Source organism: Lynx rufus, unplaced genomic scaffold (assembly GCF_022079265.1).
Source record: "Lynx rufus isolate CCGP_SWC_20201006 ecotype Redwood Valley unplaced genomic scaffold, mLynRuf1.p SCAF_9, whole genome shotgun sequence".
NCBI lineage: Eukaryota > Metazoa > Chordata > Mammalia > Carnivora > Felidae > Lynx > Lynx rufus.
In genome coordinates, this window is record NW_025814897.1 from 15114339 (window position 1) to 15134194 (window position 19856).

General features: G+C 40.9%; 1 protein-coding gene across 4 annotated transcripts in view; it reads left to right on the plus strand.

Annotated features, from left to right (window-relative positions):
* The window catches only part of RNF214 (ring finger protein 214), a 47373-nt gene extending 29626 nt beyond the window's left edge, over nucleotides 1–17747 (plus strand). For all 4 annotated transcript variants that reach the window (XM_047071653.1, XM_047071654.1, XM_047071655.1 and 1 more), the window contains 9 exons: nucleotides 12930–13026; nucleotides 13567–13655; nucleotides 14257–14347; nucleotides 14548–14646; nucleotides 14869–15245; nucleotides 15375–15507; nucleotides 15722–15826; nucleotides 16116–16211; nucleotides 17111–17747. In XM_047071653.1, coding sequence (XP_046927609.1) covers nucleotides 12930–13026; nucleotides 13567–13655; nucleotides 14257–14347; nucleotides 14548–14646; nucleotides 14869–15245; nucleotides 15375–15507; nucleotides 15722–15826; nucleotides 16116–16211; nucleotides 17111–17176 — 1153 coding nt within the window. In that variant the 3' untranslated portion in view covers nucleotides 17177–17747. The remainder of the gene's footprint in view (nucleotides 1–12929; nucleotides 13027–13566; nucleotides 13656–14256; nucleotides 14348–14547; nucleotides 14647–14868; nucleotides 15246–15374; nucleotides 15508–15721; nucleotides 15827–16115; nucleotides 16212–17110) is intronic.
* Nucleotides 17748–19856: the final 2109 nt, after the last annotated feature.

Consider the following 19856-nt stretch of genomic DNA (forward strand, 5'->3'; position numbering starts at 1 on the left):
TGTAAGGTCTGTGTTTAGATTTTTTTTTTTTTTTTGCACGTGCATATCCAGTTGTTCTAGCACTATTTGTTGAAGAATCTCTTTGCTTTATTTTATTGCCTTCACTCCTTTGTCAAAGACTAGTTGGCTATATTTATGAGGGTCTGAAATAGGCTCTTTATTCTGTTTTATTGATCTGTTTGTTCTTTTGCCACAACCACACTGTTTTGTTTACTGTAGCTTTCTAAGTCCAGTATCATCAGTCCTCCAACTTTGTTCTTTTCTTTCAGTACTGTGATGGCTAATCTGAGTCTTTTGCCTTCCATATAAACTTTAGAATCAGTTTGTTGACATCCATAAAATAAGTTGCTGGGATTTGGATTGAGATTGCATTGAATTTATAGATCAAGTTGAGAAGAACGGACATCTTGACAATGTTGAGTCTTCCTATCTATGAATGTGGAATCGCTCTCCATTTGTTTAGGTCATTTTCCATTTCATTCATCAGTTTTATAGTCTTCCTCATACAGATCTTATATATATTTTGTTGGATTTACACCTAAGTATGTCATTTTGAGGGGTGCTAATGAAATGGTATTCTGTTTTTAATTTAAAATTCTACTTACTCATTGTTGGTATATAGGAAAGTAATTGACCTTGTATCCTTCAACCTTACTTAAACTCTTACTCATTCAAGGAGGGTTTTTTTGTTGCTTCTTTCCAATTTTCTCCATAGGTATTCATGTCATCTGCAAAGAAAGATATTTTTGTTTTCCTTTCCAATCTGTATACCTTTGATTTCCTTTTCTTTCCTTATTGCATTCTTCCAGTATGATATTGATGAGTGTTCAAGAGGGACATCCTGATCTTAGTGGGAAAGCTTCAAATTTCTTACCATTAAGTATGATGTTAGCGATAGGTTTTTGCAGGTAGTCTATCAAGTTGAGAAAGTTCCCCTCTATTTCTAGTTTACTGAGAGTTTTTTTTTAATATGTATTTTTTAAATATTTATTTTTGAGAGAGAGAAACAGAGTGCAAATTGGGGAAGATCAGAGAGAGAGAGGGAGATGCAGAATCCGAAGCAGGCTCCAGGTTCTGCACTGTGAGCACAAAGCCTGACGTGGGGCTTGAACTCATGAGATGTGGGATCATGACCCAAGCTGTAGTCAGACGCTTAACCAACTGAGCCACCCAGGCGCCCCTACTGAGAGTTTTTTTCATGAATGTTGGATTTTGTCAAATGCTTTTTTTGATAGGATCTGTAATTTTTCTTTTTTAGTCTTTTGATGTGATGGATTACATTAACCGGCTTTTGAATGTTGAACTAGTTTTGTATACACAGGATAAATTCCACTAGGTCATGGTGTAAATTCTTTTTATATTTGTTTAGATTTGATCTGCTAAAATTTTGTTGAGGATTTTTGCATCTTATGTTCATGAGAGATAGTGGTTTGTAGTTTTCTTTCCTTTTTTTTTTTTTTAATGTTTCTTTATTTTTGAGAGAGAGCGCAAGTGGGAGAGGGGCAGAGAGAGAGAGAGGGAGACAGAGGATCTGAAGTGGGCTCTGCTGCTGACAGCAGCAACCCTGATGCGGGCTCAGACTCACGAACTATCAGAGCATGACCTGAACCGAAGTCAGATGCTCCACCGACTGAGCCACCCAGGTGCCCCATGTAGTTTTCTTTCCTTCTCATGTCTTTGTGTGATTTTGGTATTAGGATAATACTGGCCTCATAGAACGAGCTGGGAAGTATTCTCTCTTTTCTGTCTTTTCAAGGAGATTATAGGGAATTAGTACAGGTTTTTTCCTTTCCTTTCCTTTCCTTTCCTTTCCTTTCCTTTCCTTCCCCTTCCCCTTCCCCTTCCCCTTCCCCTTCCCCTTCCCCTTCCCCTTCCCCTTCCCCTTCCCCTTCCCCTTCCCTTCTCTTCTCTTTTCTTTCCTCTTCTTTCCTCTTCTTTCCTTTTCTTTTCTTTCCTCTTTTCTTCTCTTTTCTTCTCTTTTCTTTTCTTTTCTTTTCTTTTGTTTTGTTTTCAGTAATCTCTACACCCACCATAGGGCTAAACTCACAACCCTGAGATCAAGAGTTGCATGCTCCACCGACCAAGCCAGCCAGGCGCCCCTGTACGGTTTTTCTTAAATGGTTGCTAGTATTTACCAGTGATCCCTTTGGGCCTGGTGCTTTTTGTTTTGGAAGGTTATTAATTATTGACTCTTTAATAGATATTCCTTTTTAATGTTGAGTTGTGGTCCATTGTGTGAATATTAAAAACAATTTTTTTAAATATTCATTTTTGACAGTGAGAGAGATAGTGTGAACAGGGGAGGGGCAGAGAGAAAGGGAGACACAGAATCTGAAACAGGCTCCAGGCTCTGAGCTGTCAGCACAAAGCCTGATGTGGGGCTCGGACTCATGGACCATGAGATCATGACCTGAGCTGAAGTCAGACGCTTAACCGACTGAGCCACCCAGGTGCCCCTACTGTGTGAATGTTATACAATTTTGTCTGTGCAGTTGTTCTAATATAAACTGACTGCCCTTCTTTCTGGTGAGAAGTCAGTGACTGTTCAAGTGTTGTTTCCTTCTGTGTATTGTCTCATTTTTTTCTATAGCTTCTTTCAGGTTTTTCTCTTTGGTTTTCAGCAGTGTGACTTTGATCTGCCCGGGTGTAATTTTCTTCATATTTTTCCTGTTTAGGGTTTTTTTTGAGCTTCTTAATCTGTAAAGTTATGTCTTTTACCAAATTCTGTGAAATTTTCTGATATAATTTGTATATATTTTTTCTGTCCCATTCCCTCCTTTCTTTCTGGGACTCTGCTTTCACATATGTTAAACCTTTTGATATTGTCCTACAGCTCATGGAGGCTCTGTTCATTTCTTTCCAATCTTTTTCACTCTGTTCCTCATATTGATATATCTTTAAGTTCATTTATTCTTTCTTGTATCATTTCCATTCTGTTGTTAAGCCCAGGCAGTGAATTTCATATTTCCAGTATTGTATTTTTCAGAGTTCTGTCATTTCAGTTTATCTCTTTTTTATAGTTTCTGTTTCTCTGCTGAAAATTCTTATTTGTTCACTCCTTGAGAGCATATTTTTTATGTCCTTTTTCATGGTTAAGGTAGATGCTTTGAAACTCTTGCCTGCTGGGGCACCTGGGTGGCTCAGTTGGTTACGCGTCCGACTCTTGATTTCAGCTCAGGTTCTGATCTCATGGTTCATGGGTTCAAGCTCCATGTCCACTGCACTGTCAGTGCAGAGCCTAATTGGTATTCTGTCTTTCTCTGTGCCCCTCCCTGACTTGCTCTCTGTATCTCTCACAATATAAATAAAAATAAGAAAACTTTAAAAAATGAAGTAAAATAAAATTCTTGCCTGCTAATTCCAGCATCTTGGTGACCTTGAAGTTTCCGTTCATTGAGTTTTCTTTTTTGTCAACCAGGAGTTGGAATCAGAAAAATTGTCCTAAATAAAAAACCAGCATAAAAGGTACACACTTTATGATTGTATTTACATGAACTTCTAGGAATGACAAACCAATAGTGAGAGAAAGTAGATCAGTTATTGTCAGTGGGCCAGGGTAGAGGGAAGAGATTGATTGCCATATAGTGTTCAGGATGTGCAGAACATATAGTCTGTGTTGCATCTACTCAACTCTGTTGTAGCATTAAAGCAGCCATGGACAATATGTAACTAAAATGAGCATGACTATGTTCCCCCCCCAAAACTTGATTTATAAAAATAGCTGGCAGCCTGAATTTGACCCACAGGCCATAGTTTACCAACTCCTGCTCTTGACTGTGGATCATATTTCCTGTTTCTTTGTATGTTGGTAATTTATGGTTAAATCCTGAGTATTGTGAATAGTATATTGTAGAGACTCTGGATTTTGATATATTTCTCCAAAAAGTCTTGATTTTTTTTTTCCATTTTTAAGTCATTATTATTTTTTTTAACTTGTTTCATTTTTTATTTTTTTTAAATTTACATCCAAATTAGTTAGCATATAATGCAACAGTGATTTCAGAAGTAGATTCCTTAATGCCCTTTACCCATTTAGCCCATCCCTCTCCCACAACCCCTCCCGTAACCCTCAGTTTGTTCTCTATATTTATGAGTCTCTTCTGTTTTGTCCCCCTCCCTGTTTTTATATTATTTTTGTTTCCCTTCCCTTATGTTCATCTGTTTTGTCTCTTAAAGTCCTCATATAAGTGAAGTCATATGATTTTTGTCTTTCTCTGACTAATTAGTGTAATACCCTCCAGTTCCATTCACATCATTGCAGATGGAAGGATTTCATTCTTTTTGATTGCCGAGTAATACTCCATTGTGTGTGTGTGTGTGTGTGTGTGTGTGTGTGTGTGTGTGTGTGTGGTGTGTGTGTGTGTGTGTGTGTGTGTGTGTACACCCCACATCTTCTTTATCCACTCATCCGTCGATGGACATTTGGGCTCTTTCCATATTTTGGCTATTGTTGATGGTGCTGCTGTAAACATGGGGGTGCATATGTCCCTTCAAAACAACACACCTGTATCCCTTGGATAAATGCCTAGTAGTGTAATTGCTGGGTCGTAGGGTAGTTCTGTTGTTAGTTGTTTTTTTTTTTTGTTTTTTTTTTTTTTTAATTTTTTTTTCAACGTTTATTTATTTCTGGGACAGAGAGAGACAGAGCATGAACGGGGGAGGGGCAGAGAGAGAGGGAGACACAGAATCGGAAACAGGCTCCAGGCTCTGAGCCATCAGCCCAGAGCCCGACGCGGGGCTCGAACTCACGGACCACGAGATCGTGACCTGAGCTGAAGTCGGACGCTTAACCGACTGAGCCACCCAGGCGCCCCTGTTGTTAGTTTTTTGAGGAACCTCCATACTGTTTTCCAGAGTGGCTGAACCAGCTTGCATTCCCAAAAAAGTCTTGATTTTTAAAAAAAAACATTGGTCTTATTGAGCTATTTCCTTAACTAGACTTAAACATCATACCCTTGTTTGATGTCCAGCAGCTGTGGTCTCTGTTAAGTTTATTTAGCTGTAACTGGTGAATCTCTTCTGTGAGACCATGACCTGGACTGAAGTCAGATGTTTAACCAACAGAGCCACCCAGGTGCCCCATTAGATGCTAGTTCATTATCAGATGTGTGTTTTGCAGGTATTTTCTCCTATTCTGTGATTTGCCTTTGCATTTTATAACAGTGTCTCTTGAAATGCAGAAATTTAAGTTTTGGTGAAATCCAGTTTTCCAGTTTACTAGGTTTTTCTTTCGTGGCTCATGCATTTTGTGTCCGAAGAAATCTTAACCCAAAGCAAAAGTACATTTAATTAGAAGAATTACAATTGTTTACATTCTTGTAAGTCTCTTTAGTGGAAGAAGCTTAATTCTCCTATCTACTTCTACATTTAATCTTTTGCAGTATGTTGTGTTGTTTTTTTTTTTTAAGTTTAGTTGTTATTTATTTTGAGGGGGGGAAGGGCAGAGAGAGAGAGAATTGCAAGCAGGCTCCACATTGTCAGCATGGAGCCTGTCTCAGGGCTCGATCTCACAAACTGTGAGATCGTGACCTGAGCCCAGATCCAGAGTCCGACCTTAACTGACAGAATTCTCCAGGCGCCCCTGCAGTACGTTGTTTTGATTGAAATATGTGAAGAAAATCTGGTGATACACAGATAGTTGGAAAAGGGAAGGGTGTTTTAATAGCCTTTTTAAAAGATAATTGTGGATATTTTTGATAGCACCCCAAAACTTGACTGGTGTCTTAAAGGTTAGTTGAATCTGTTGGCTTAAGTTGCACTTTGAATGGAATTTTTAACTGTGTTGTATAGGGGAGGACAAACCCTTCCTTCTACCCTGTTGGGTTTAATGTCTGAGGCCCATTTAATTGACAGAGATTAACAGGAGTAAGAAAACAACCCATAAGTACAACATGCATACACATGTGGAAGAGCTCAGTGATGAGTAGCTGAAAAGGGTGGTTAGAGTTCGGGGCTTATCTACCATCTTAATAGGTGAGGGGGACAGGGAGAGAGGTACTTACGGGAAAACAAGGGACTTCTTAGGAGGGTGGGGAGAAAAGACACTTATGGGACTTTTTGGAAAGATAAGTGGCTTTTCAGGAAAACAAACTTAAGCTTATGATAACAAAAGTTCGTGATAGTATTTGTCTGTAGGTATGAGTGGTTTCTTTCTTCTTCGGGGCCATAAAACTCTCTTGGAGAACGGATTTAGGGTAGTTTTTATTCATTGTTCTCTCTCCTGGGAGTAAGTCTGCTCTGAAGAAGAATTTATGACATCCTTATTTCCCAGAAGTTGCTGCTTTTAGGAAGATAAGGGAAGCTCCCAGAAGGCTTTTTTTTCTGCATCTGTTGAACCTCAGATGTCTTCAGCTTCGAATAATTTTTATGCCAGCTCTGAGGTTCTGAGTGGGTTCCATAGTTGATTTGGTAGCACAGTGCATTGATAATTTGGAAACTATTGGTTTAGAATTATTCAGACCTTCTAAGTGTTGGCACAGTTTACCGTACAGCTTATGAAGAACCTCATTTGTTGATGTCACCATCGATTTCGTCAGAATAGTCTTTACCTAGTGGGAATCTTGCAAGCTCCCAGTGGCTGGTACACATTTTCCAAAGTACTAATTTTTGCCCGAAAGCTCAAAATTGGTTGTCGGTGATAAGTATTGTCAGTTGTTTCCTTTGAAATAGCAAGAGTACGCCACTCATTTTCAAGGACATGTCTGCCAGACACTCAAGTTCAAATAACCATAGTTTGTCTCTCGGTAGTTCTTGTAAGTAAAAATGGTATTTCATGAAAAAAGAGGCTAGTCAACTCACAAGTCAAATGGTCTCACGAGTGCTTTTCCATGAGACAGCCGTATACTTTGGTCTGTAGCATTTTATCAAACAGTATTTTAGAAATGTTTATTTTTAGAGGTTGAGATTTAATAAAATTATTACACTCTATGGCTTCATCACAACATCGTTAAGTAAAGCTTAAACCATGAAAATAAAAAGTCACTCAGCTTAGATTATGGGAGCATAACTTATGTTTGTTGCCAAGAATTCACATACAACATTATCTTTGATGCTTAGTTGGTGCCCGTACTAGACGAATAAAAAAATAGCAAGTCTAATTGCGTCTGTAGATTTGTCGGTTTGTAAAGCAAAATTACAATTCTTCAGATGAGATCTTAACTAAGTCTTCAAATTTGCAGCAGAATCTTTAATTTGATGAGTTACTGTATCATCAAAAAGGGACATTGCCATCGTTTGTTTTGCTGACTTTTCATCCAGCAGGCATGTAGCAATGTCAGCTGGACAAGGCTGTGCTTCTCTGGTTAATGCAGTACAGTAGTTTCCCTGGCTAAGATGCTTCGGTGGCTTTTTCATTTCTGGTTTGAAAGCCTTTAATGAGATTTTTATGAATTTTAGAGACTTCGTCACATCTGCTTTTAAAATAGTTATTTTTTCTTTAAAGTCTGAATGATCTCAAAATGTCACTGTAACTTAACTGGCACAATATAATTAGAAAATGTTCTGTGGCTTAAGATACAGTAAAGTAAATTGTGAGCGTCTATAAAGTCAAGGGAAAGATGGCTTTTGTCGTACTTTGGTTTCTTATTTATAATTTTGCCCAATTTCTTTGGAGTAGATTCTTTCCATGAGTCAGAAAACTGTAGGTCACTGCATCCTTTTTAGGATCTGTGAGATGTATACATTGCAGCTATGGGTTGAGAAAATGAGTCTTCTCGTCTCCCTTTTTTGAGCCAGTGATTCATTTTTCAATGTAAGAGGAAAATACAGATAAATTTCCTTTTATTTTAGAAAAAGTTAAATTGTAAAGTAATACATTTTAGATAGAACTTAAAAATGAGAACATTTTCAGGACATCTGGGTGGCTGAGTCAGTTAAGCGTCTGACTTCAGCTCAGGTCACGATCTCGTGGTTTGTGGGTTCGAGACCTGCATTGGCTCTGTGCTGACAGCTCAGAGCCTGGAGTCTGCTTCAGATTCTGTGTTTCCCTCGCCCTCTCTGCCCCTCCCCCAGTCGCATACATGCTCGCTCTCTCTCTCTCTCTCTCAAAAATAAACATTAAGAAAAATTTTTTTCATTTAATGAGAAATTTTTTAAAAATTAAAAGAAATTATTGTAAACAAAATGGTAAGTTCTTGTTTCTACCTAGATGCCTGGAGAACTTGGAAATTTTACAGTGATTATTTATTGGACAATAATGAGATTATAGAGATTATAGCAAGTATAAGGATAGCTATAAAAGCACAACAGAAGTACTGAGAAGGGAAAAAAAATTGAGAGCTTAAATTATGCCTTCAACCTACTATTTTAAGACATGTTAGAAAACATAAGAATACAGAAGCATATATTCCATTAGCCATCAGTGATGATACTATCATGTGTTGTGTAGCCTAGGTCAGGAAAATCCATTGTAGACTCATGAGGGGATGAGATTGACAAAGGCAAGTAATTTTAGTGTTACTATGAAATTAGTTTTTGCTTCATAGACCAGGCCCTCAAAGGTTTTGGGGACTGTGGACTATGTTTTGCAAACTGCTGTTCTAGATTATTTCTTCTATATCTAGGGCTTCCGCTACTGTCTTTATGGTTGTGACCTTGATCTGTACCCCTTGCCCAGACTACACCCCTGAACGTTAGACTCCTGCATCCACTGCCTGCAACTTTCTGGACCACTTCTCAGCTGAATGCTCTCTTTGGCCTTTGCACATACTGTTTGTTCTGCCCAGAATTTCCTTGCTCCTTGTGTTCACCTGGCAGACTCTTGGATTGTGAGTTTCTTGGGGCAGGAACTGGGCATCTTTATATTCCCAGGGTTTAGCATGGTGCCTAGCACCCTGTGCTGCTAAGTAGATTTCTTGAATTATGTTGAATCAAGGAAGAATTCTAGTCTCATAAACAGTACATTCGCAATTGAAGCCTGGGGTAAATATTTCTGCTTATGTCTGATCTCATCCATTCTATATTGGTTAGTGTTAGTGTCTGTTTCGGAGTAAAAGATTTTAGATCTTATAACCTCTACCCCCACTTCAGGAGAGCCAACCCCTTCATTCAACAGTTTTTGTTTTGTTTCCTTTTGCCTTGCCTCGAGTATAGTATATTCTGAAAGGAAGACATTTGGTCTGAGGACCCATCTTAATTTTTAGCTCTGTGTCTGACTGTTGAGAGGATTTCACAAGACACTTATCATCTGCTTCTCTCCATTAAAATCACTGAGTTCCACCACGCCTTGTGGTGGAAAATTCATATGCATATATTTTCGTTTCTCTGAAGGAGGACGTTCTACCATCCAAATGAGATAACTAACATTAAGTTCTTCCTATATGCCAGAGACTGTTCTATGTGTTTTACATATGTTAACTCATAATATACATAACAGCTCTGTGAGAGGTAGACTCTCGATATCCCCATTTTATGTTAGGGTAAGTAACTTGCCAGAGGGTCGCATAGATAGTCATAGGGCCTGGATTTGAACTCAGAGCTTAGTTTTTGGCTCCAGAGGCCATGCTTTTAACTACTCTGAGTAGCTTCCTCTTCAATCTAGGTACATTATTTTTATCATTAACCTTTGTTAGTATACATGCACAGATGCTTATAATAGTATTTATAATTGTCAAATTGAAAATAACTTAAAACCTAAATAGATAGTGGTATGTATGTACAGTGGATAGTTATTTAAAAATTCACATTTTGGGGGCTCCTGGGTGGCTCAGTCAGTTAAGTGTCCTACTTCAGCTCAGGTCATGATCTCACAGTCTGTGGGTTCGAGCCCCACATCAGGCTCTGTGCTGACAGCTCAGAGCCTGGAGCCTGCTTTGGATTCTATGTCTCCCTCTTTCTCTGACCCTGCCCCCGCTCACACTCTGTCTCTCTCTCTCAAAAATAAATAAACACTAAAAAAAATTTTTTAATAAAAATAAAAATTCACATTTTTGAAGAATACTTAATGATATGTAAAAATAAGATAGGTTAAAAAAGTAAGACAAAGGTCACAGTTTCTGTTTGAAAGTACACTTAATGGATTTATATGTTACATGTGTATACATAAATATACAAATATTTATTTTAAAAGACTGGAGAGAAGTATAATAATGATTTTTTTGTGAGTATTGCAATTGTGAGAAATTGAATTAAAAAAATACTTTAGGGGTGCCTGGCTGGCTCAGTCAGAAGAGCATGCAGCTCTTGATCTTGGGGTCATGAGTTCGAGCCCCACAGTAGAGATTAAATAAATAAACTTAAAAAAAGAAAACTTTATTAAAAAAACTTTTTTTAATGTTTATTTATTCTTGGAGAGAGAGAGAGAGAGACAGAGCACAAGCAGGAGGGAGACACAGAATCCAAAGCAGGCTCCAGGCTCTGAGCTGTCAGCACAGAGCCCGATGTGGGGCTCAAACCCACAAAGCGCGAGATCATGACCTGAGCCAAAGTCGGATGCTCAACCGACTGAGCCACCCAGGTACCACCCCCCCCTCCCCCCGCCAAAAACTTTAAAAATAACATTTGTTTGGGGGGTGCCTGGGTGGCTCAGTTGGTTAAGTGTCCGATTCTTGGATTTGGCTCGGGCCATGATCTCACAGTTTCATGGGTTCAAGCCCTGCATCAAGCTCTGCTGGCAGCAAAGCCTGCTTGGGGTTTTCTGTCTCCCTCTCTGTGCCCCTTCCCTACTCGTCCTGTCTATGTTTCTCTCAAAATAAATGAATGAACTTAAAAAAAAAAATAACATTTTTTGGATACTTCACGTGTGCTGGGCAGCATATTAAATTCTTCATGTGTGTTTTCTCAGTAAATTCTCCCATCAGTCCCATGATGTAGGTATTACTCATTTTTCAGATGACAAAACTGAATCCTAGGACAATTAAGTAACTTGTCTAGGGTCATACAACCGATAACTAAAGGAGTTAGAGCCTCTATATGAGACTCTTTTATATTTTCTAAAGTTTTTATAATTTGTATTATTTGCATGATCAAAAATAAAGTTAATTTTAAAAAGTATGCAAAAATTGGGAACTACAAGTCAGACTTACACAGTCTGCTATTTACTTATTTGAACCATTGATTCCCTGAACTAGCTATGCAAAATAACAGAAGTATGCGACTAGAAAGAAATTAGACCAGGAATTAGAAAAGTTAAAATAGACTCACTGGTTTCTCTTGTACCAAGGATTTTTATGACCATCTACTATGGGGAACGGATTCTTTTTCTAGGGTGGCTTACAGATCTGCTGCATATGTTAGAGGCTAGTTACCATTTGATGAGATTGAGCACTTTTGACTGTTTAAAAATTCTTTGACCATTTTTGTGGTGATGGTTAGTAGTTTGGTTTGTCTTGTTGGATCCTGGTGAGGTAGATGTGGCCATTGCCCCACAGGAGAAGATTTTTGTGTGTGAATCTGTGGAATGTCCGCATGGACTTGGTAGAAGGATTTTTCTTATATAAATGTGTACCTATGTTTGATAAATGTGTTTAATGAAAGAGACACTCAGTGACCATCTGTAATCTTCAAGAATACGATCAATCACAGAAGGCAGCTGTCATGTTTTTCTACATGTTATCCCATTGTCAGGGAGTGACCAGAAAAGCTAAATGGATCATTGATTGACCCCGTGGCATAGTTCACGTGTTCTTACGGTTAGAGAATTCTGACTCCTCGTGTGTATTTTACTTGAGGAGTATGTGTTGTAGCAGGAAAACACAACTGCCTATGAACTTCTGTCTAAAGAATTAGTAGAGAATTCCTCTTTTGGCAGGATGTTAGTTTGGGAAGGACGACACATAGAGATTAAGAAGAAAATCCCTACCTGGTCATTTCTATCTATCTGACCTTGTCAGTGGAGGGACAGACTACTGTTTGTGAATCAGTGAATGGTTGTATGTGTCACACACATACACACTCACACTTTGTCTGTGAAATGGGGAGCAGGGCTCTGTGAAGGGTCAGATGTAAGGAGAAGGCACCTCAAAAACTTGGTAAGTGGATCACTCCCTTTCCTATGTGTGAAGCTACCAAAAAAACAGAAGAGGACTAAAATTATTTATTTTACTGAAGAAAAGTGTGAACATTTTTCTTAAGATGTAACTCTTCCTGACCTTTTCTTCTTCTTCTTCTCAACTTTTAAAAATACAGTGAAAAAACTTCAACATTCCCATATTCTTTCCCACTGATCTGGATATTCCTTTGCCTTTCAGCCACAAAACTTAACTATAGTCCAGTGTCATGTAAGGAGCTCCTCCTGCTGGCTCTGTACCTGTGGTCCTGAGTAGGGTGCTTGACCCTCCACATTCTGCAAAACCCCTCAGAACAGGCACACGGGGCAGTTGGTCACCTGACCCTGAGTGGGTATATTACCTTCTAGGGATGGGGCTGGGAGGGCGATGTAAGAAGGGAGGAAACTGATGAAAATATGAAACCCTGAGATGTGAAGAGAGCATTTTTTCCTTCTGAAGAATGTTTACTATGTCTAAGAAAATAGGAAAATCGGTAAGCTGGTCAATCTGTATCCCTAGAAGTGATTCAGTGCTTGCTGCATTAGAAGTGAGTATTAAGCGGGACCCGTGTTTGGTCCTGCATTCTTCATACGCGTACTAAAAGACAAGTTGAGAAAGAAGAGGAATGTGATATGGTTCCGAGCCCTCTTCGAACATAGAGCATTCTGCGTTCATTGGGTTTTGTCCTCGGGCACTCTTTCCTGCTCTTGGTAACATTTTTTTTTTTAGCAAATGGAGACATGAACATTTGTGTTTTCAAATATGGGGCCTTTATGCAGTTACAGACCACTTTAAACATTCTGCTCCTAGATCTATATTAATACTTAGAGTAAGACTTCCTGTAACATACCTGCTAGATCAATTTCAGGTTTACTTTTGCCTTGATGTCCCTTAGCAATCTTGTCTTTCTCTCCTTACTCTTGTTCTTGGTTTCTTACCTTACAGAGAAGTGTGGGAAATGGAACTAGATAGACTCAAGAATCAGGATGGCGAAATAAATCGGAACATTATGGAAGAGACAGAACGGGCCTGGAAAGCAGAGGTGAGAAGAGCTCTGTGTGGAAAGCCTTGATATGAGGCTTCCAGATGATAGAACCTGTTGTCTTAGAGTACGCTATAGTACCTTATATAACATAGTATACTATATATATAATATAGTATATTTTAGTATCATATGGTATTGTACTATTATATATAGCATAGTGTAGTTATTCTACCACTAAGCCATACAAGTGTTCTACCATATAGCCACTAAGTAAGCATTTGGTTTCTTAAAAAAAAAATTTTTTTTTACATTTATTTATTTTTGAGAAACAGAGTGAGACAAAGCGTGAGTGGGGGAGGGGCAGAGAGAAAAGGAGACACAGAATCTGAAGCAGCCTCCAGGCTCTGAGCAAGCGGTCAGCACAGAGCCTGATGTCGGGCTCGAACCCGCAAACTGAGATCATGACCTGAGCCGAGTCGGATGCTCAACCGACTGAGCCACCCAGGCGCCCCTAAGCATTTGTTTTAACTTCGTGTTTAGCTTCAGGTATATAAAATTAACAAATTATCTGTGTGCGTATGTGTGTGGTTTCCTCAGATCTTATCACTAGAGAGTCGGAAAGAGCTGCTGGTATTGAAACTAGAAGAAGCAGAAAAAGAAGCAGAACTGCACCTCACTTACCTCAAGTAAGTACCTTCCCATTCTAGAGTCAAGGTCCTGCGGTTCTGTGTTTCGTGTATGTGTGTGTGTGTTGAGCGGGGCGCGGGGGCGGGGTGGGTGGGTGGAGGGGGAGTTGTTTTGTTAGGTTCTTCAAACCCTAGGCCAGCTCATCTGGCATTTGGTCTGTCTTCGCAGGAATTTCAAGGCCATCCTTGTCTGCACACTAGTCATTGTTCAGTGATTTCTCTTCCCGTATGTTATAGCTTTGTATTTTTTATTGTATTGGTTCCGGTTGGATAAACAGTATTTCTTTATGGTGTCAAAGCATAACGGATATCTTTGGAGACTTGTTTCTCGCGCAGTCATTTCTCTTTCTGCCGTGGAATCTGGAGGGCCCTTGTGGCATTTCCAGGCAGACCAGAAACCCTCTGTGGTGGGTCCTCTTTCTTTAATAATTGGCTTAAAAAATGCTGGAGTTAGAATGAAGCAGATGACTTAGGGCCCTGGCCGCCTCCTGCACCTGGTCTGACCTCGCCAGGCCTGTTAGCCCGACACTGTCCTGCTATCTCAGAGAGTCAGGAGCAGGGCTTTCTTCAGTTCTGTAAATTCCTGTTGGTTTCTTGAAAGGTCAACCCCCCCAACACTAGAGACCGTTCGTTCCAAACAGGAGTGGGAGACAAGGCTGAATGGAGTTCGGATGATGAAAAAGAATGTTCGGGTAAGTGTTGTAATGGGTGCTGGTTGAGCGAAGGAGTTCAGTCTGTGCTGAAACCCTGGTGATAGGGACGGACCTTGTACGTTGTCACTTAGGGTCGGCTCTGCCCTTGCCTTTGCTCTTCTGATACTGGTTGGTGTTCTCTCTCTAGAGCCTACTCGAGTCAGCAGAAAGGATAATCCTTTCCTTTCTCTCTTTTCCAGGACCAGTTTAATAGTCATATCCAGTTGGTGAGGAACGGAGCCAAGCTGAGCAGCCTTCCTCAAATCCCGACTCCCACTTTGCCCCCACCCCCATCAGAGGTGAGAGGGCCAGTGTGGGGGAGGTTACCTTTCTGTGCTGCCGGCACATCCAGCCTTTACTTGTTCCTTTTATGAGGAAATTGGTTTCATTACTGGTATTATAACATTGTTGTTGTTATTGTCGGTATTATTTGGCATAAGAATTGCTCACTGACATCTCCAGTTTCCTAAACTTTTATTTTCTTCCTTTCTCTCTCGTCCTCTACCTCTGCCGCTCTACAGACAGACTTTATGCTTCAGGTGTTTCAACCCAATCCTTCTCTGGCTCCTCGGATGCCCTTCTCCATTGGGCAGGTCACAGTGCCCATGGTTATGCCCAGCGCAGATCCCCGCTCCTTGTCTTTCCCAATCCTAAACCCTGCCCTTTCCCAACCCAGCCAGCCTTCCCCGCCCCTTCCTGGCTCCCATGGGAGAAATAGCCCTGGCTTGGGTTCCCTCGTTGGCCCCCACGGTCCACACATGCCCCCTGCTGCCTCCATCCCACCTCCCCCAGGCTTGGGCGGTGTTAAGGCTTCTACTGAAACTCCCCGGCCCCAACCAGTAGACAAACTGGAGAAGATCCTGGAGAAGCTACTGACTCGCTTCCCACAATGCAATAAGTAAGTGTCTTTCAGGACTGATTAAAAATTTGTAAGAGAAATGTCTGTGGGTTAAAATAGGAGAGGTTTCATGGATATTTCCCACGAGTATAGCATAGAATTTCTCTCCCTCGACATTTGGTTTCTTAGGGCCCAGATGACCAACATCCTTCAGCAAATCAAGACAGCACGGACCACCATGGCAGGCCTGACCATGGAGGAACTGATCCAGTTGGTAGCTGCACGACTGGCAGAACATGAGCGGGTGGCAGCCAGTACTCAGGTAAGAAGGGCTACTTGGGGGAGAACTCAGACCTGCTGAGATGTTAGGGAAAGGACAGGTTTCAGGGAAATTGGGGGTGGCCGACAGCACTGCAGCCAGGATTATCTACTCTGGTTTCTTCCTTTGTTGGACTGGGAAATAAATGATTTCTTTTTGTTACCTGCTGGGTTGCTCAGACTCTCTCTCCTTACTCTGACGATGTTTCTGCCCACAGCCACTCGGTCGGATCCGGGCCTTGTTCCCTGCTCCATTGACCCAAATCAGTACCCCAATGTTCTTGCCTTCTGCCCAAGTTTCGTATCCTGGAAGGTCTTCACATGTAAGGCTCTTTTTCTTTGAAAACGGGGATGTGGAGGAGCTCGGGGGTGAGGAGGGAACAGGTTCACAGGTGGAGTGCGGGGAAAAAACCATAATCTCAGTAGCTGGGTCATTGGCAGCCCCTGCTGAGAAAATGCAAGTACTCTGGCAAGAATCTGTATTTGAACTTTTCCTTCTTTTGGTGTGAAATCTTTTTGCGACATCGAAATAGTAGAACGGAATCATGGGCATAAAAGGCAGGGAGACCCAGAGGTTCCTCACTCTTTGGCCATCCCTCCTCTGTTCTGCAGGCTCCAGCCGCCTGTAAGCTGTGTCTCATGTGCCAGAAACTTGTCCAGCCCAATGAGCTGCATCCAATGGCATGTTCCCATGTGCTGCACAAGGAGGTGGGTGCTATAGACCTTCTTCGTTTCTACTGTTCCTTTTCTGAATTTTTCATGAACGTGCTGCTGTGTTGATGGTCATCATTAATATCTCAGCATGAGGTTTTCAGTAAATTGTGGCTTAAATGATCAGCAGGATTCAGAATACTGGCAGCTAGGATCTCCCAGCTTCCTGTTACCCTGTTCGCTTTAGGGGACTAGATAAGCAGTTCATCCTAGAACACAGATTACTTACTGTCTTGGATCGCTGACAATAAGACATACATTTCTAAGCACTGTTTCAAATATAGCATTGTCAGGAGACTTTGCTTAGATGAGAAGAAGGGAATAGGGAACCTGAATATGAGATTAGGAAATCCATTAACAAAATAGCTTGGAGACCTGCCTGTTAGAGATTATCTTCGCAAACTGACAGGTTATTCCTATCTCGTAGTATGTTACCAGGCAGAGTTAAGTCTCTTAGCAGCAGGGATGATTGCTTCTTTACTATTTTGTTTTGTTCATTTTGATTTCCAGGAGGTAGGAACTGGATTTATATCTAAATTCTTAGTAAGGGAAAATCCTGAATAAGATTTGAGGGTAGTGGGTATTTGGAGATTGGAGCACATCTCCGCCTGAATGGATCATGAGAGGAGAAGGCCACACCAAGTATTCAACAAAAAGCAGCTTTACACTATTCTTAGCTGATTGTTAATGTTCCCTGTAAGAAGTACAGTTTCCCCTACTCTGAAGATTCTTTGGGGGAGTAAGAGCCAATGAAATAGCCCATCTGGTCCCCCACAGTAAGAGCTCTTCTGACTTAGTATGCATTCCTTAGACCTAGTGGACCTCAGTGGTGCTCTCTCCCCTCCTTCCCTCCATCTTTCCAGAGAAACCTGAGATATGTCTTTCTTCCTTTCCAGTGTATCAAATTCTGGGCCCAGACCAACACAAATGACACTTGTCCCTTTTGTCCAACTCTTAAATGACGGACCTGACTGGGGAGGAAGAAGAGGAGAAACTGATGTGAACAGGAAGCGCGGGTTCAAGATTTCTAAAACTCTATATTTATACAGTGACCTATACTCATGCCATGTACATTTTTATTATATAGGTAATGTGTGTATAGAAAGTCTGTATTCAAATGTTCGTAAATGAAAGTATGTATATTATGCAGAAATGGTTGCCCCCCCCCCCACCTTGCAATTCCTTTGGGGGATGCGATGCAGATTGTAGGTAAGGTGATGTTTAGTTTGCCCTTGAAATTATGATATTCTTGCCTAGGGCTGTTTTCAAGTACATTATAAAAACCATCTAGGAAGCTGCTGTTGCTCTAAGGCCATCCTGCTTTGATTTGGCTCAGCCTCTAGTTAATTTTCTTAAGGCTCATGTATGCAGATTTGAACCCTGGTGCTCACCCGCTGTCCGACCAGATGCCTTGCTTACTGAAAGCCTCCGGAAGCCTCAGTGTTGTTCTAGCCACTCTACTCCAAATGGATAAAATGAGACTGATTGAGGAAAAAAAAATGTAACCCTAATAGTTTGAATTTTCATTGACTATTTTACTGTGTTAACGCTCATTATTTGCACATAGACATTAGGTTTACAGAATATTCTGTTTTACATCAGCAAAATTCACAGTCCAAGAATAACAACATAAGTGGGTCCCATTTCACCCCTGCCCCCCGTGAACTTCTGTCCATCTGACTTCCTGGATAGTCATCTCTTTAGAAACTAGCACAGCCCACAGGTCTTTCCTGGGCCAAGCCATCCCTTGCTGCCACTGCCTTGGCTTCTGATCAAGCTGACAGAGCAACCTTGTGAAGCCCTCAACTCTTCCCCTTCACTTCTGGTCTCTAGTCAGCCAGCCCCCCTCCCCCCTGAAGGTTAAGGCAGTTGGTTCACAACCAAGTTGTTTGGTGACCTTGGGTGAGCTCCAGGCAGGCACTGGGGTGAGGAGATGTCTGTGCAAAATTGCTTGCAGAATGATCTTGGGATGCTGGATTTTAATTTCTGAAGCAAGAGAATTACGGGGGACACGTTTCCTGTCCTGGGAAAAATGGAGGCCAGAGTGATATGAAAGGAGGTTGGATTTCAAGTTTAGAAGTCATTTTTCTATAGATAGCTATCTAGAACTAGATCATTTTTCCACCTTTGCTTATTGAGCACGTCTGGTTTTTAGGTTTATATGCCTGTGAAAGCTGTGAATCTATTAGAGCTTTGAATCTTTTCCTATCCTTTTATCTTTACTCCTATAGGAAATGGCTTCAGCTTCCTTCTCTTTTGGAACTGAACGAGAAAAAACTAAGTGTTAACTAAAAGAAATTAACTCCAGGGGAAGGACATCATTATATTATCAACAGCTAAATTTTTCCCATTCTGGGACCTGGACATGCTTACTGGCACTAGTAACACCATCAAGGTAGCAAAGACTTTTCCTTTCAGCTCCAGTTAAATTCTCTCCCCTCTGTTTTGTTCTTTTCCTTCTTTGTCCTTCGTTCCTGCCTAGCAGTCTCTTGGCCGTAGACCTTCTCTTCTCTTGCCTTACTTGCTCAGGCTTGTTGACTGTCATCATTTTAAGGAGCTGGACTTCCCAGGACCTCCTGGCATCTTGTAGGGTGATTGAAATGGCCCAAGTGCTCCCCTCTGTAGAGGTCAGGTGACCCACTTTCTTTGGTTAATGAAACGTTCATGTCTGCAGGTTGGTAGCTTTCACCGACAGAAGTGTGGCAAAATGGAAGACCAGTTCCTTTGTTATTTTCATTTGGGCGATTCGTTTTTTATCTTGTAATCAAAAATTTTCTCTCTCATCAACGTTGCAGTGCCCTTTAGTCCACCAGCAATATTTTTCAGTATCCCCTAAAAATCTAGAAATTAGAAATGGGTATAAAAGCTATTCTCTTTTCCACAAATCTTTGAAGCCAAAGGAATATAGCGAGAAGAAAGGAGGAAGTGGTGGGGGCAGGGGTGGGGGGCTTACCTGCTTCCTAGTAAAAGCCCCTTGAAAGCCAACTATAGCAGGATGACAAATGTTTTGGGGAGCTGTGTGTGGGAGTTGGGGCCTCATTGTTGCTCTTTTCTCTGTCTTGTTCAGAATCAATCAGAAAGCAACATTTAAGTTTTGGTCATCCTCGTTCTCCCTTTTCCCTCTGCCCACTGGCCTGCAGGGATAGAGGCCATGCAGACCAACGGGAAAGGCCTCGAATACAGTGAGTAGAGATGGGACAGTCGCTTTTCAGGAGTTGACTTTAAAAATAGAGCTATATAATATATATTTTTTACAAGCAAGAAGCTGTTGTCAAGATTTTTTTTCTCCCACATTTAGAGTTAATAGTTTCAGGGTAGAAAGGAAGTAGCTATAAAAAGAAAAGTAAGTACAAGTTAAAAAAAATAGGACATTGGGACCTCGTAATGAAGGGGTTGAGTTTTATGCCCTGGAAAGAGCTGGGAAAAGGCCAGTTTTCCCCAACATGGGAAGAAATTACAAAACAGAATGTGGCATTTTCATTACACGGTAGCAGTTCTGGAAGTTTATTTACACAGTAAGTTCCGAGCTGGAAACGGACAGTCTCCAGTCTTCCTGACCGTCTTTGTGGTGAGGGGGTGTTCCCAGTCAGCCAAAGCAGCACCAAGTGCAAGGGGAATGAAGAGAACCCAGATAAAGAACTG